Source organism: Eriocheir sinensis, unplaced genomic scaffold (genome assembly GCF_024679095.1).
Source record: "Eriocheir sinensis breed Jianghai 21 unplaced genomic scaffold, ASM2467909v1 Scaffold515, whole genome shotgun sequence".
Classification (NCBI taxonomy): domain Eukaryota; kingdom Metazoa; phylum Arthropoda; class Malacostraca; order Decapoda; family Varunidae; genus Eriocheir; species Eriocheir sinensis.
In genome coordinates this window covers 258050-270549 of record NW_026111849.1, presented here as the reverse complement: position 1 = coordinate 270549, position 12500 = coordinate 258050, and the positions used below count along the sequence as shown (strand labels likewise).

Genomic DNA, 12500 nt, shown 5'->3' with positions numbered 1-12500 from the left:
AAAAGTGAGAGAAAAAGAAGAAAAAAGAAGGAAAAGAGAAAAACAACAACGAAGAAAACAAGAACAAGAAGAAAAAGAGGAAAAGAGAGAAACGAAGAATAGCAACAAAAAGAACAAGGAGAACAAGACCAAGAAGAAAAGTAAAAAGAAAAGAGGCAAAAGAAGAAGAGTAAAAACGAGAACATAGAAAAAGAGGAAAAGAGAGAAAAGAAAAAGAGCAAGAAAAATAACATTGGAAAACAAGAACAAGAAGAGAAAACAAAACAAGAGTAAGACAGGAAAACGAAGAAGAGCAAGCAAAGAAAACAAGATAAAGAAAAAACATGTAAGAGGGAAAATAAGGAAAAGAAGAGTCAACAAGAACAAGAACAAACAAGGCCAAAAATAAAAACAATAAGACGAAGAGAAAGATAAAAAAACAAAACTTAACCTAAAAACAAAATACCGACGAAAGAAAACGAAGACGAGTTTGTCCACTTATTACCCAGTGGACGCAAAAGGGAACACATACGCTCTCTTAATATTTCCAAGGTACGATTACTTTCCTCGCTGACCCGGGACACACCTGGAGAGAAGGGGGTTTAGAAAGGTAGAACAGTAGGAGCGGGAGGGGGAGGAGGAGGAGGAAGAAGAAGGAGGAGGAGGAGGAGGAGGAGGGGGGTGAGAAGCAGGTAATGGAAGATGAGTAAGACAAGATGATAGATGAGCAAGTTGAGTTAAATAATAATAATAATGATGATGATGATGATAATAATAATAATAATAATAATAATAATAATAATGATAATAATAAGAGAAAAAAAATAGTACAACAACATCATTATCAATAACAACAACAACAACAATAACAACAACAACAACAACAACAACAACAACAACAACAACAACAACAACAACAACAACAATAAGATGAAGAAGCTGTTGCTGCTGCTGATGATAATGAAGAAGAAGAAAAAGAAGAGGAAAAATAAACAGAAAAAAAAGCAAAAGGAGGTTATGATGAACGAATAACTGTGTAAAAAAAAAAATGGAAAGGAAGAAGAAGAGGAGGAGAAACAGGTAAAGGAATAGGAAAAAAAAGGAGGAAGAGGAGGAGGAGGAGGAGGAGGAGGAGATGATAACAACAGAAAAGCATGCAAGTGAGAGGCAAAAAAAAAAAAGGAGTAACCAACCTGAGTATGTGTGTGTGTGTGTGTGTGTGTGTGTGTGTGTGTGTGTGTGTGTGTGTGTGCGCGTGCTCAGGTATATAATCTCAGGTGCGTGGTCGTGTTGGTCACTAGTCACCTGGATAGCTTACCTGGCGCAATGGTGAACCTGGTGGTGAGTCGCGGCCGCCTCACCTGTCTTCCCTCATGATGCTTCCTCTCTCCCTCTTCCTCTTCCGCATCTGTCTTCTTCCTCTTCCTCATCTTTGTCTTCTTTCTCCCGTCCTTCTCTTCTGGACCTTTGTCTTTGCTCATCTTTGTCATCTTCTTCATCCTCTTTCGATTCTTGGTCTCCTCTCTTCCTCTTTCTCTTCTCTCATCTTTGTCTTCTCTTTCTCTTCATCTTTTTCTTCTCTCATCTTTGTCTTCCCTCTCTTTGTCTTTTCTTTCTCTCCCTCATTTTTGTCTTCTCTATTACTCTTCCTCATCTTTGTCTTTTTCCTCTTCCTCTTTTGTCTTCTCTTCCTCTTCCTCAACTTTGTCTTCTCACATCTTCTTCTTCATCTTTGTTTTCTTTCCTTTCTTCGTACTATGTCTATATTTCTTCTTCTGCTCTTTGCTCATCTTCATTATCATTGACCTCTACTTCTTTTTTCTTATTTCTTTTTCTCTCCTTTTTTGTTTGTATGTTTCTTCTATTTTCTTTTTTTCTCTTTCTTTTTTTCTCTCCTTTCTCTTTTTCATCATCATCATCATCATCATCATCATCATCATCATCATCATCATCGTCATTATCTTCTTCTTCTTCTTCTTCTTTTTCTTCTTCTTCTTCTTCTTCTTCTTCTTCTTCTTCTTCTTCCCAGGGGGCTTCGTGGTGCAGTGGGTAGCACACTCGGCTCACAACCGAGAGAACCCGGGTTCGATTCCCGGGCGGAGTGGAAAAATTTGTGCGGCTTTTCCGATACCCTACGCCCCTGTCCACCCAGCAGTGAATGGGTACCAGGTATTAATCGGGGGCTGTGTCCCGTCTCCTGGGATCTGTTCCCTTCTCCTATAATTCCTTCCCCTTCTGTCTTTCTCCGGCATATGACCACAGATGTTGCGCCGACTAATCGAAAATTTCCTTTACTTTCCTTCTTCTTCTTCTTCTTCTTCTTCTTCTTCTTCTTCTTCTTCTTCTTCTTCTTCTCCTTCCTCCTTCTCTTCTTATTCCTCTTTCATACGTTTCTCTTATTCATCAATATTATTTCCACTCAACCATTTATTTCCTCTCCCATCCTTTCGTTTCATCTTTTTTTTTTCATTCTTTTGTTCCCTTTGAATTATACTCATTCGTACCCAGACCTGTAATTTCCCCGGCATTCTGGTCTTGCTGGCGGGGCGGTCTAATCTGCCAACCCAAAACTGGTCTTCCCTTGGCTCGAGTCCCAGCCAGGTCGTCCCTTAGTTGAGAGATAGAAAGGCAGTCAAAGATACTCTCCCTCTTGTCTTCTTTGTATTGGCAGCCTTACTCATGTTCATACGAGGTCATTGTATCTGATTAGTCGTCCTCATCTTCCCGGTACTGAACCTCGTCTCCTGTCAGTCCTTTCTCTTGCAGGTCTATTCCAAACACCAACTTTTGCCTTCCTCTCTTCCTTCTCCTCTACACTGCGATGTTAGTCACTCTTCTTCCCACGTATTTTCATCTCTTCATTTACTCTTCATTTCTTCACCTTTCTTGTTCGTACCATTTCATTCTCTTGTTGGTGTCTTTTAACTCTGTCCAATCCAACTACCTCAACTTTCGTTTTCCTCTCTTCCTTCTCCTCTACACTGCGATGTTAGTCACTCTTCCTCCCACGTAGTCTTCATCATTCTCTAATCATGGCGTGTCCGTAATTCTCTTGTAAGTCTCCCTCAACACAATGCCACCCACTCTCCTTAACTTTCATCTTCCTGCTACCCATCCTCCCTAACTTTCATCTTCCTCTCTTCCTCTTCCTCCCCTCCACTTTCGTTACCCGTTACTCTTCCTTTCACTCTTCTCAGTAGGGTGTCCGTATCACTTCATTTACCTTCTCTGCACCGTCCTTTTTTGTTTCCCTTTCACTGTACCGCTAATATATGCAGGTTTTATCCTCTCATCTCTTGCCAGACACATCCACGGCAACATTCACATTTCAGCGGAGTCCATCTTCATACCTTCCGTTTTCTCTACAGTCCGACTTCCCGTGTATAATGTGTTCCCTAATGGTCTTGTCTTACCTGTTTTTCTAGGGTCGGTGTGCTGCAGGTGAGGTTGATGCTCGGGTCCACCTGCCGTCCACCTGCTGGGAGTGCATATTTGTTTTGTTTATTTAATGATTTTGTAATTGATAAAAGGATGAATTTGTGTTTTGTTTCCAGATTTTCTTTTTTTATTTCGTGTTTTGATTTATTTTATTTTATTTGGTTATAGTCATTATTTGTATTGGTAATATTATTTGTTTTATCTTTTCTTTCTTTTTCTTTTTTTAGTTTTAGTTTTCCATTCGATAAGGTATTTCTCATCCTTCCTTCTTATTAATCTTATTCTTATTCTTATTCTTATTATTATTCTTATTATCATTATTCATTGTTGACTCATGCTTTCTTTTACGCTTTGGCTTCTGTTAATTAAATAGAACTCGGCCAGGTATGAATTCGCTCACCTGGAGAACGTGAGGTATACGCTGTTCACTCGCTCACTCACTCACTTCGTCTCTCCTTCCCTCTCTCTTCCTCACTGTTTTATTTGTTCGCTTACTCCCTCCCTCACTTACTCTCACTTATTCACTCCCTCATTTCCTCCCTCCCTTCCCCCCTCCTTCCCTCACTCCCTCCCTCACTTGCTCTCACACACATTCGTTATTCTTTTTTGCCTCTTAAAAATTATCACACACGCTCCCACTGTCTCCTCCCTCCTCCTTCATTCCCTCTATCATCCTCTCATACAGCTGTTCATTCATTCTCTCTTGTTTTTTTATCCCCTCCTTACCCCTCTCCCTCCCTACCTCTTACCATCATCATCATCATCATCAACATCAAGCTTGTCAATTCATTCCCCGGTCCGGCATGTTTTTCCTCTCGTCTTACGTCCACACGAAGTCTTCCCTTGAATCCCGACTCATCTTGTAAACTAAAAACTGGTTCTCTTGGCCTTGTTCTTGTTCCCTGTTTATATACGCTGCCTTTTTATGTCTTTGTTAAGGGGGGGTTGCTCTCATTTCGTGTCTTTCTTTTTCTGGGATTATGGGTTTGTTTGTTGGCCCTCACTTTTTCTTGTTGTTGTTGGTAGTTTTTGTTCTTGTTTCTTCTTGTTCTCTCTTTTTTTTGTTCTTGTTCATGATTTTGTTCTTTTATTTCATTATCATCCTTATCATCATTATCTTCTGCTTCTTCATTTTCTTCGTAATTTTTTTCATTTTTTCTTCTTCTTCTTCTTCTTCTTCTTCTTCTTCTTCTTCTTCTTCTTCTTCTTCTTCTTCTCTTTTTCACCGTAAATTTTCTCGTTCGCTCTTCATTATATTTTTCTATTTGTATGTACGTCTTAATTTCCTTCTTTAACTTTTTCATTATTTTTTTCAGTGTTTTTATTAATGATTTTTTCCTTCCCGTGTCGCTACTCCTTAATTTACTCATCGGTCTGTCTATCTTCATTTCATTATTCATTCATTTATTCATTTATCTTATCTTTATTTTTCCTCCTGTCCCATTTCTCTTCCTCTCGATTGTTTCTTTCGTACATCCCAATGTTTTTCTTTTAGTCTTTTTCTTAAGTCTCTTTCTCCTTTATTTTCTCCTCCTTTGTCTATTCACTTAATTTAACGTTTCTCTTTATATATCTTTCTCACGTTGCTTATTTTTTTCCTTCGATTCTATTTATCTTTCACATCTCTTCCTTTATTTATTGGAAATTCCTTGCTGTGTAGCTTTGTTCTTTCTCCCTTTCTGTATTTCGTAATCTTCGTCTGTCCTCTTTTCTTAATTTTTCTCCTTATATTTCTTCCGTTAACGTTTCCTTCCTCTTTTTTCCTTTTATTTAATACCTTATATTTTTGCCGTGTATGTCCTCTCTTTCTCTGTTGATAATTCTTTCTTTCTTGATTTTATGTTCATCGGTATTTTCCCTTCTCTTGTTCCTCTTATTTATCATTTTCGTAACTTTTCAAAACGTCGCGTCCTTGAAACACATTCTTTACCTTTTACTCATAAGCTTTTGGTTTCACTAATATGTATTTTATTGGCTATTTGTGCCACTTTTCCCTCACACCTTTTTTTTCCATTAGTCATAATTTTTTCTTTTTTTAACCCGTTTATCCTTGAAAGTATCGTGACGTGTGTGTGTGTGTGTGTGTGTGTGTGTGTGTGTGTGTGTGTGTGTGTGTGTATGTGTGTGTGTGTGTGTGTGTGTGTGTGTGTGTGTGTGTGTTTTAGCAATATATTTCTCTAATGCCCATCATCTATTTCTACGCCAGTTTGCCTTTAAATATATCTCGCCTTTGACCTTCGTTTTAATCATCCATGTTTGTCTTTTTATTTTTTTCCATCCGTGTACTTTCTTTATGACTCATCATATATCTACGTCTATGACCTGACCTTAAATGTAACCCGTTTTTTCCTTTTTCTTTTTTCTTTATTCTGCTTCTTTCTTCATCCTTTTCTTCTTCTTTATCGTTATTTTTTTTACTCTTCGTTTGTCTGTATTTTTTTGTACGTCTTGATTTTCTTCTTTACCTTTTTCTTCATTTGCTTATTTTTCTTCTTCGTGTTCTTCTTCATCGTAAATTCTTTCAGTCTCTTCATTTCTTTGCATTTTTTCGTACGTCTTAATATTCTTCTTTGCGTTTTTCATTATTCTATTTGCTGAGTTTGATATTTTTTTCCTTCCTCCTTCCTTTCCTTTTTCCTCCTTATTTATTTGATTTATTTATTTGATTTTTTAAACTTTCGTCGGGTCGCGTCTCTCCATACAACGGTCCGCAGCGCCTCTGGTGGGAGAATCTGCAGGCACAGCTCATAAAGGGTTCCAGTCCCGCCGCCGCCGTCACCACCGCCGTTTTCTCCACACTTGATTTATCGAGGTGGAAGGTCCATTAATATTTTTTGCAGCCTCTTACCTTTTTCTTTTTTCAATTTTTTTTTCTTCCCACTGTTTTTTTTTTCGGTCGTGGCTGTTCTCCTTGCTGTTCTTTTGGTTCCTTGCTGTTGTTTGCCTTTTTTCTTCACCTCCTTTCTTTGTTCTTTGATTTTTCTTTCTTCCGTTCTTTTTCTTTCTTTACTACTTTTTTCTTTTTTTCTTTCTTGCATCCCTCTTTCTTTCCTTCTTTCCCTTTTTTCATTCTCCCATTTTTATATTCTTTCCTTTTTTCTTCCTTCCTTCCTTCCTTCCTTCTCTCCTTCTCAATTTCTTCACTCACTTAATACTCACAAAAAAAAACTTAATAAAAAAGACTAAAAAAGAACAGCCAGCCTCATGTTCTATTAATATTTCTTTGCTTCCCTCTCCTCCTTTGTTAGGCTGAAAGGAGCAAGTTTAAGTTAATGTTGACAAGGGAGTCGCACTTTGTTCTTATGAGATAGACACACACAACGCACTGAGAGGCTGAGAAGTAATTATGTTGTGTGTGTGTGTGTGTGTGTGTGTGTTAATGCTAAACGGGTGTAGTGGTAGGAAAGTTTAGTGGGTGAGTATTGTGTAGTGGTCGGTGTATAGTAAATGTAATGGTAGTGTGTGTAAGGGTGTGTATTGGTGTACTGACAGTGTAGTGGTATGTGTATAGTTAGTGTCATGGTAATGTATGTAAGGGGTGTATGTAAGGGTCTTTGTATAGGGGTAAGTGTTTGAAGGGTGTACTAGCTCTGTATGTTTTATTTTTCCTCGTTTTTTTTTGCGGTAAACGAGGCAGCTCAAGGACGAATTAAATAAGCCTCCCCCCTCAAAAAAAGAAAAACAAAACTCACTGGTGCTGCTCGTGCGAATAGCGGAGAGCAAGAGTAGCTTAAGAGAGGGTCAGAATCGGATGGAGAGGTGTCTTGTGTTGGGGTTGAGGTTGTAAGGTTGTTGTTTCAGTGGTCAAGGTGTAGGAGTTTAAAGGTATATCTTGTTTTCCCCATTCCTTTCCCTCCTTCCTCCCTTCCTTCATCAGACCTTCCTTCTCTTCTTCCTCTTTTTTACCCTTCTGTTTTCCTCAGCTCCTCTCTCTCTTTCTCTTTCTTTTCTTCTTTTCCTTCTCTTTCATCTTTTATTACCCTCCGTTCCTGTTCCCCTCCACCGCCTTCCTTCCTACTCTCTCTCTCTCTCTCTCTCTCTCTCTCTCTCTCTCTCTCTCTCTCTCTCTCTCTCTCTCTCTCTCTCTCTCTCTCTCTCTTGCCTCATCTTCTCTCCTTTACCTCTTTTCCTTCTCTCTCTCTCTCTCTCTCTCTCTCTCTCTCTCTCTCTCTCTCTCTCTCTCTCTCTCTCTCTCTCTCTCTCTCTCTCTCTCTCTCTCTCTCTCTCTCTCTCTCTCTCTCTCTCTCTCTCTCTCTCTCTCTCTCTCTCTCTCTCTCTCTCTTGCCTCATCTTTCTCTTTTTACCTCTTTTCCTTCTCTCTCTCTCTCTCTCTCTCTCTCTCTCTCTCTCTCTCTCTCTCTCTCTCTCTCTCTCTCTCTCTCTCTCTCTCTCTCCTCGTCACCCCTTATTGCCTTCCTACCTACCCCAACCTTCCCCTTGCCTTCCCTACCTTCACCCCTTTTCTAAGCCTCGTCATCTCCCCTTCACGCCCCCTCCCCCTCTCCCATCCTCCCCTCCCCTTAGCTTTCAATTTAGGAGTCATCGGAGTGGGGAGGGAAGGGAAGATTAGAAGGGGAGACTAGTGGCCATAAAATTGTGGGAGAATGACCGAGTGGAGTGATTTTCCTTCCATCTCCTCCTCTTCTCTTACCTCTTCCCCTTTCCCCTAGTTTCTTCCCTTTTTGTCTCTCCCCATCACCCCTCTCTCCCTTCACTTTCACCTCTTTTCCTTAGCTCCTCCCCTCCCTCCGTCCTTCCCCTTCTTCTTTGTCTCCGCCCTTCCCTCCTCTTCTTTGCTCCTCCCCTTTGTCCTTCACTTCCGCTCCTCCCCTTTTCTTTCGTCTCCCCTCTTATTCGTCTTTTCGTGTATACTCTCATCTGCATTTCTCCCCTTTGCTCCACCCATTAATTCCTCCCCTTGTTGCACTTCCCCTCCTCTTCTCTCCCCTTCCTCCCGTCTCGTTTCGCTGCTTCACCTCCTCTCTGCCACTCTTTTACGCCTCGCCCCGCCTTTTCCCTCTACCTTTCCCCTTCACCTCGTTACTTCCTCTCTTCCCGTCTGCCTCCACCCCTCCCTCCGCCACTCACACGCACCCTCTCACCTCTACTTCCAACCCCCCCCCCCCCCCCGCCCCCTCTCCCCCCTTCCCCTCCGCCCTGGTCCGTCACGCTGTTTTTGCTGCCCGGGAACGAGCTCTTGTTAGTGATTGCCCAAGCCTTCCCGAGGGGCGCGGCGGGCGGCGTGAGGGCGTCCAGGGCTGCGCTAAGTGGAGTGTTGGAGCGGCGGGAGTGGAGGCGGCGGGTTGTTAGAGCTGTGACTAAGTAGGTGGCTGACGCAATGATGAGCAAGCTTTCTCCTGGCTCTGCTTTCCTTCCTCCGCGCTGCTGCTGCTTCTCCCGCTATATCGGTGCTCCAGGTCTACCTCCAAGCCGCCGTCCTCAGCGGGTCGCGCTCCTCATGCTAATGCCGCGCCGCGCTGCGCCGCCGCCAAGACGTGAATACACGCCTCCGGCCTCACGACTACTCCCTAAGGCCCGCACCCCCCCCCCCCTCCCCTCCCCTCACATGCGACTCGTGCAGCCGCCGCTCAGTCATCCGTCATAATGGTTCCCGCATACTCTTCCTTTCCCGCAGGTCTTCGCCTCAACATTGTTGGCGCTCGCCGCGGCCGATCGTGGCTATGGGGGCGGCGCACCCCAAGGCCCCATCTTCACCCACGGCGGCGGAGGTTATAGTGGGGGTGGCATCTCAGTTGGTGGAGGCTGTGGGCATGGTCAGGTGCGTCACGTGGACGGCAGCTGCGTCTCGCCGCAGGTGACGCGCAATCTGTACGTGTACCGCGCCCCTGGCCTGGCGCCCATCGTCGGTCCCCGCCCTCACGTGCCGCCGCCCCGCGTGGAGCACAACGTCATCTTCATCCACTCGCCGGACACCCTCACGGGACAGAAGCCCATCGTGGTGCCGCCGCCGAAGCAGAAGAACGTTGTGTACCTGCTCAGTAAGCGGCCTCAGCTGGACCAGCAGGTGATCGAAGTACCCGCCCCCGAGCAGCAGGCGCCGGAGATCTTCTTCGTCAACTACGCCGAGGGAGAAAACCCGTTTCTGCCCACCGGCGAAGACCTGCAGTCCGCCCTCAGCAAGGCTTCCCAGGGCAGTGGCGAACTCGTCAGCAGCGGTGGCCACGGCGGCGTGATCGTTGACGGGGGACATTCCTTTGAAGATCTGAGTGACGTGTACACCAGCCCCGCCCTGCCGCCCACAATCTACCGACAGCCGTAGTCACCTGCGAAAGGCCGTCAACCTCGACTTGGGTGCCCCTAACCTGACGGCCTTCACTGACTTGCTACAAACTGGGACATGGGTGCAACTTCTTAAGGTGGCCATGTAATGCTTCAATAAACACATTATTCTTTAAGACTCCACTCACTACGACATGCCTCATGACCCCAGGCGTAAGTGCACGCGGCTGGTGTGTTCTTACTTGCTGACGTGGTGTGTTCTTAGTGAGTCCTGTGTGACAGCCTTATCACGCCACGCCACACGCAACGCTTTGCCACGCCACGCCAGGTCGCTCCCTCCTGCCCGGTGCTCCTCTCGTCTCCCTAAGGCCTGGAAAATAACAACAGCCGCGCCGAGTCATGCAGCTTGAATCTCGGAATACAAATTGCCGGCCGCTCCTTGCCCGCCACCGCCATCCTTCCCGCACCTTTCCCTCCACACACACCTGGCCCACACAGACCATCCCACACACACTGACACCTTTCCACGTAACCTGTCGTCTAATGTGCCCACCCGCACACCTTGGTGCCTCTTCACTCAGTTATCTTTTCTCACATCTATACACACACACACACACACACACACACACACACTCATACACACACACACACACACACACACACACACACACACACACACACACCGTCTGAAGGTTGTTGGCCGTGATCTGAAAAGGAAAACCCTTCCCCTTCTCTCGCTCTCTCGCAGCAACTCGGAAATCATCATGAAGAGAATATAATTTTGCTCGTAGTGGATTCGTGTCGCTCAAACCTGTCCTGTGCAATGTTAGTGGAAGCGTTTGCCTTGAAAGAAGTGGCAGACGTGATCATCATGTTATAAATGTATAATTGCGAGGAACTGACTCATCATAATAAGCGTCGACTGAAGTTTTAGCGTGATGAATACACATGCTTTAACGATTTTTTTTTTGTATTTTAATTTTTTTTTTACGCTGCGCCGAGCAAGGAATGAGTTATGTGACGCTGAGAGGTGTTTAACCGTTAATGTTGTCTGTTTTTTATAGTGATCAAGCTGTGTCGTAGTCGTTTTAATGGGCTGGTGAAATTAATCATGCAAGAAAAGGAACCTTGACTCGAAGACAATTGAAAGTTCGACAGGTTGATAGTGTGAATATGAAAGATAATTGAATAGATAATAAAAAGGTAGGTAGACAGGTAAGTGAACTAGGTAGATAGATAAATAATAAAGGGCAAGGAGGCAAGGTGGTTCGATAATTAGATAGACAGGTAGATATATTAATAGATAGATAAAAATAGATAGAGATAGGAAAACATAAGCAGAGGTGGGCGCGGTACTGAAAAATCAGTAGCACGGTTGCGGTAGTGCCTTACTTTTTCCGGAGTAGTGCGGTTGCGGCAGTGCGGTCCCATTTTTTTTTCTTGTCTAGTGCGGTACGCGATGTGCGGGACTGCGGTAGCGGTATTCACTAGTCAGTATAAAAAAAATACTTCAATGCCTATCCTGGCTGTCCATTGAATAACTAATATCTTGTGAGATACAAAAAATAAAATAAAGGAGGACTTGGGGAGGGAGAAAGGGAGGTAAGGGAGGAGGAAGGGGAGGACAGGGGAGTAGGCTTTCATCCCCTTTCACTAACCATCCTGGTGAACAAGCCTACAACTTTGCTATCCTCAACGACCTAGAGCAGTTGGTCCAGCACCCTACACGTATTCCCGACCGTCTTGGAGACCGGCCCAACATTCTAGACCTCTTCCTTACCTCAAACCCTTCTGCTTATTCTGTCAAGCTGTTCTCTCCGTTGGGCTCCTCCGATCACAATCTTATTTCTGCATCCTGTCCTATCGCTCCTGTACACCCTCTGGACCCACCGAAGAGGCGATGCTTCTGGCATTTTGCTTCAGCTCGGTGGGACGACCTGAGGATGTACTTTTCCGATTTCCCATGGAATGATTATTGCTTCCAGGATAGAGACCTCTCTGTGTGTGCTCAGCGCATCACAGAGGTGATTGTCTCTGGAATGGAAGCATACATTCCTCGTTCTTTCTCTACTCCTCACGCTAAAAAGCCTTGGTTTAATCACGCTTGTTCTCGTGCAGTCAATGATAGAGAGGCAGCTCACAAAAGGTACTAGAGCCTTCAAACTAATGCTAATTATGAACTTTACATTTCTGCCCGAAATCGTGCCAAATCTATTCTCCGACTAACCAAAAATTCTTTCATTAATAGAAAATGCCAAAACCTTGCTTTCTCTAACTCTTCCCGTGACTTCTGGCATCTAGCCAAAAACATCTCCTCCAACTTCACTTCCTCATCTTTCCCTCCACTCCTCAGTCCTGACGGCAACACTGCCGTCTCATCTATCTCTAAGGCTGAACTCTTCTCTCAAACTTTTTCTAAAAACTCCACTCTGGACGATTCTGGGCATATTCCCCTACTCATCCCCCCTCTGACTCCTTTATGCCTATTATAAAGATTCTTCAAAATGAGGTTTTCTATGCCCTCACTGGCCTCAATCCTCAGAAGGCTTATGGACCTGATGGAGTGCCTCCTATTGTCCTTAAAAACTGTGCCTCCGTGCTGTCACCCTGCCTGGTCAAACTCTTTCGCCTCTGCCTGTCAACATCTACCTTTCCTTCTTGCTGGAAGTATGCCTTCATACAGCCTGTGCCTAAGAAGGGTGACCGCTCCAATCCCTCAAACTACCGTCCTATAGCTTTACTTTCTTGTCTATCTGAAGCTTTTGAATCAATCCTTAACCGGAAGATTCAAAAGCACCTTTCCACTTCTGACCTTCTATCTGATCTCCAGTATGGGTTCCGCA

The 12500-nt window shown here is 44.0% G+C and overlaps 1 protein-coding gene across 1 annotated transcript; it reads left to right on the top strand.

Annotated features, from left to right (window-relative positions):
- The first annotated feature begins 1267 nt into the window (after positions 1-1267).
- Positions 1268-9833, top strand: LOC126992897 (uncharacterized). Its single transcript, XM_050851727.1, has 2 exons — positions 1268-1320; positions 9053-9833. Exons 1-2 carry the CDS (start codon positions 1306-1308, stop codon positions 9695-9697), a joined length of 660 nt encoding a protein of 219 aa, XP_050707684.1. The 5' UTR covers positions 1268-1305; the 3' UTR covers positions 9698-9833.
- The last annotated feature ends 2667 nt before the right edge of the window (positions 9834-12500 follow it).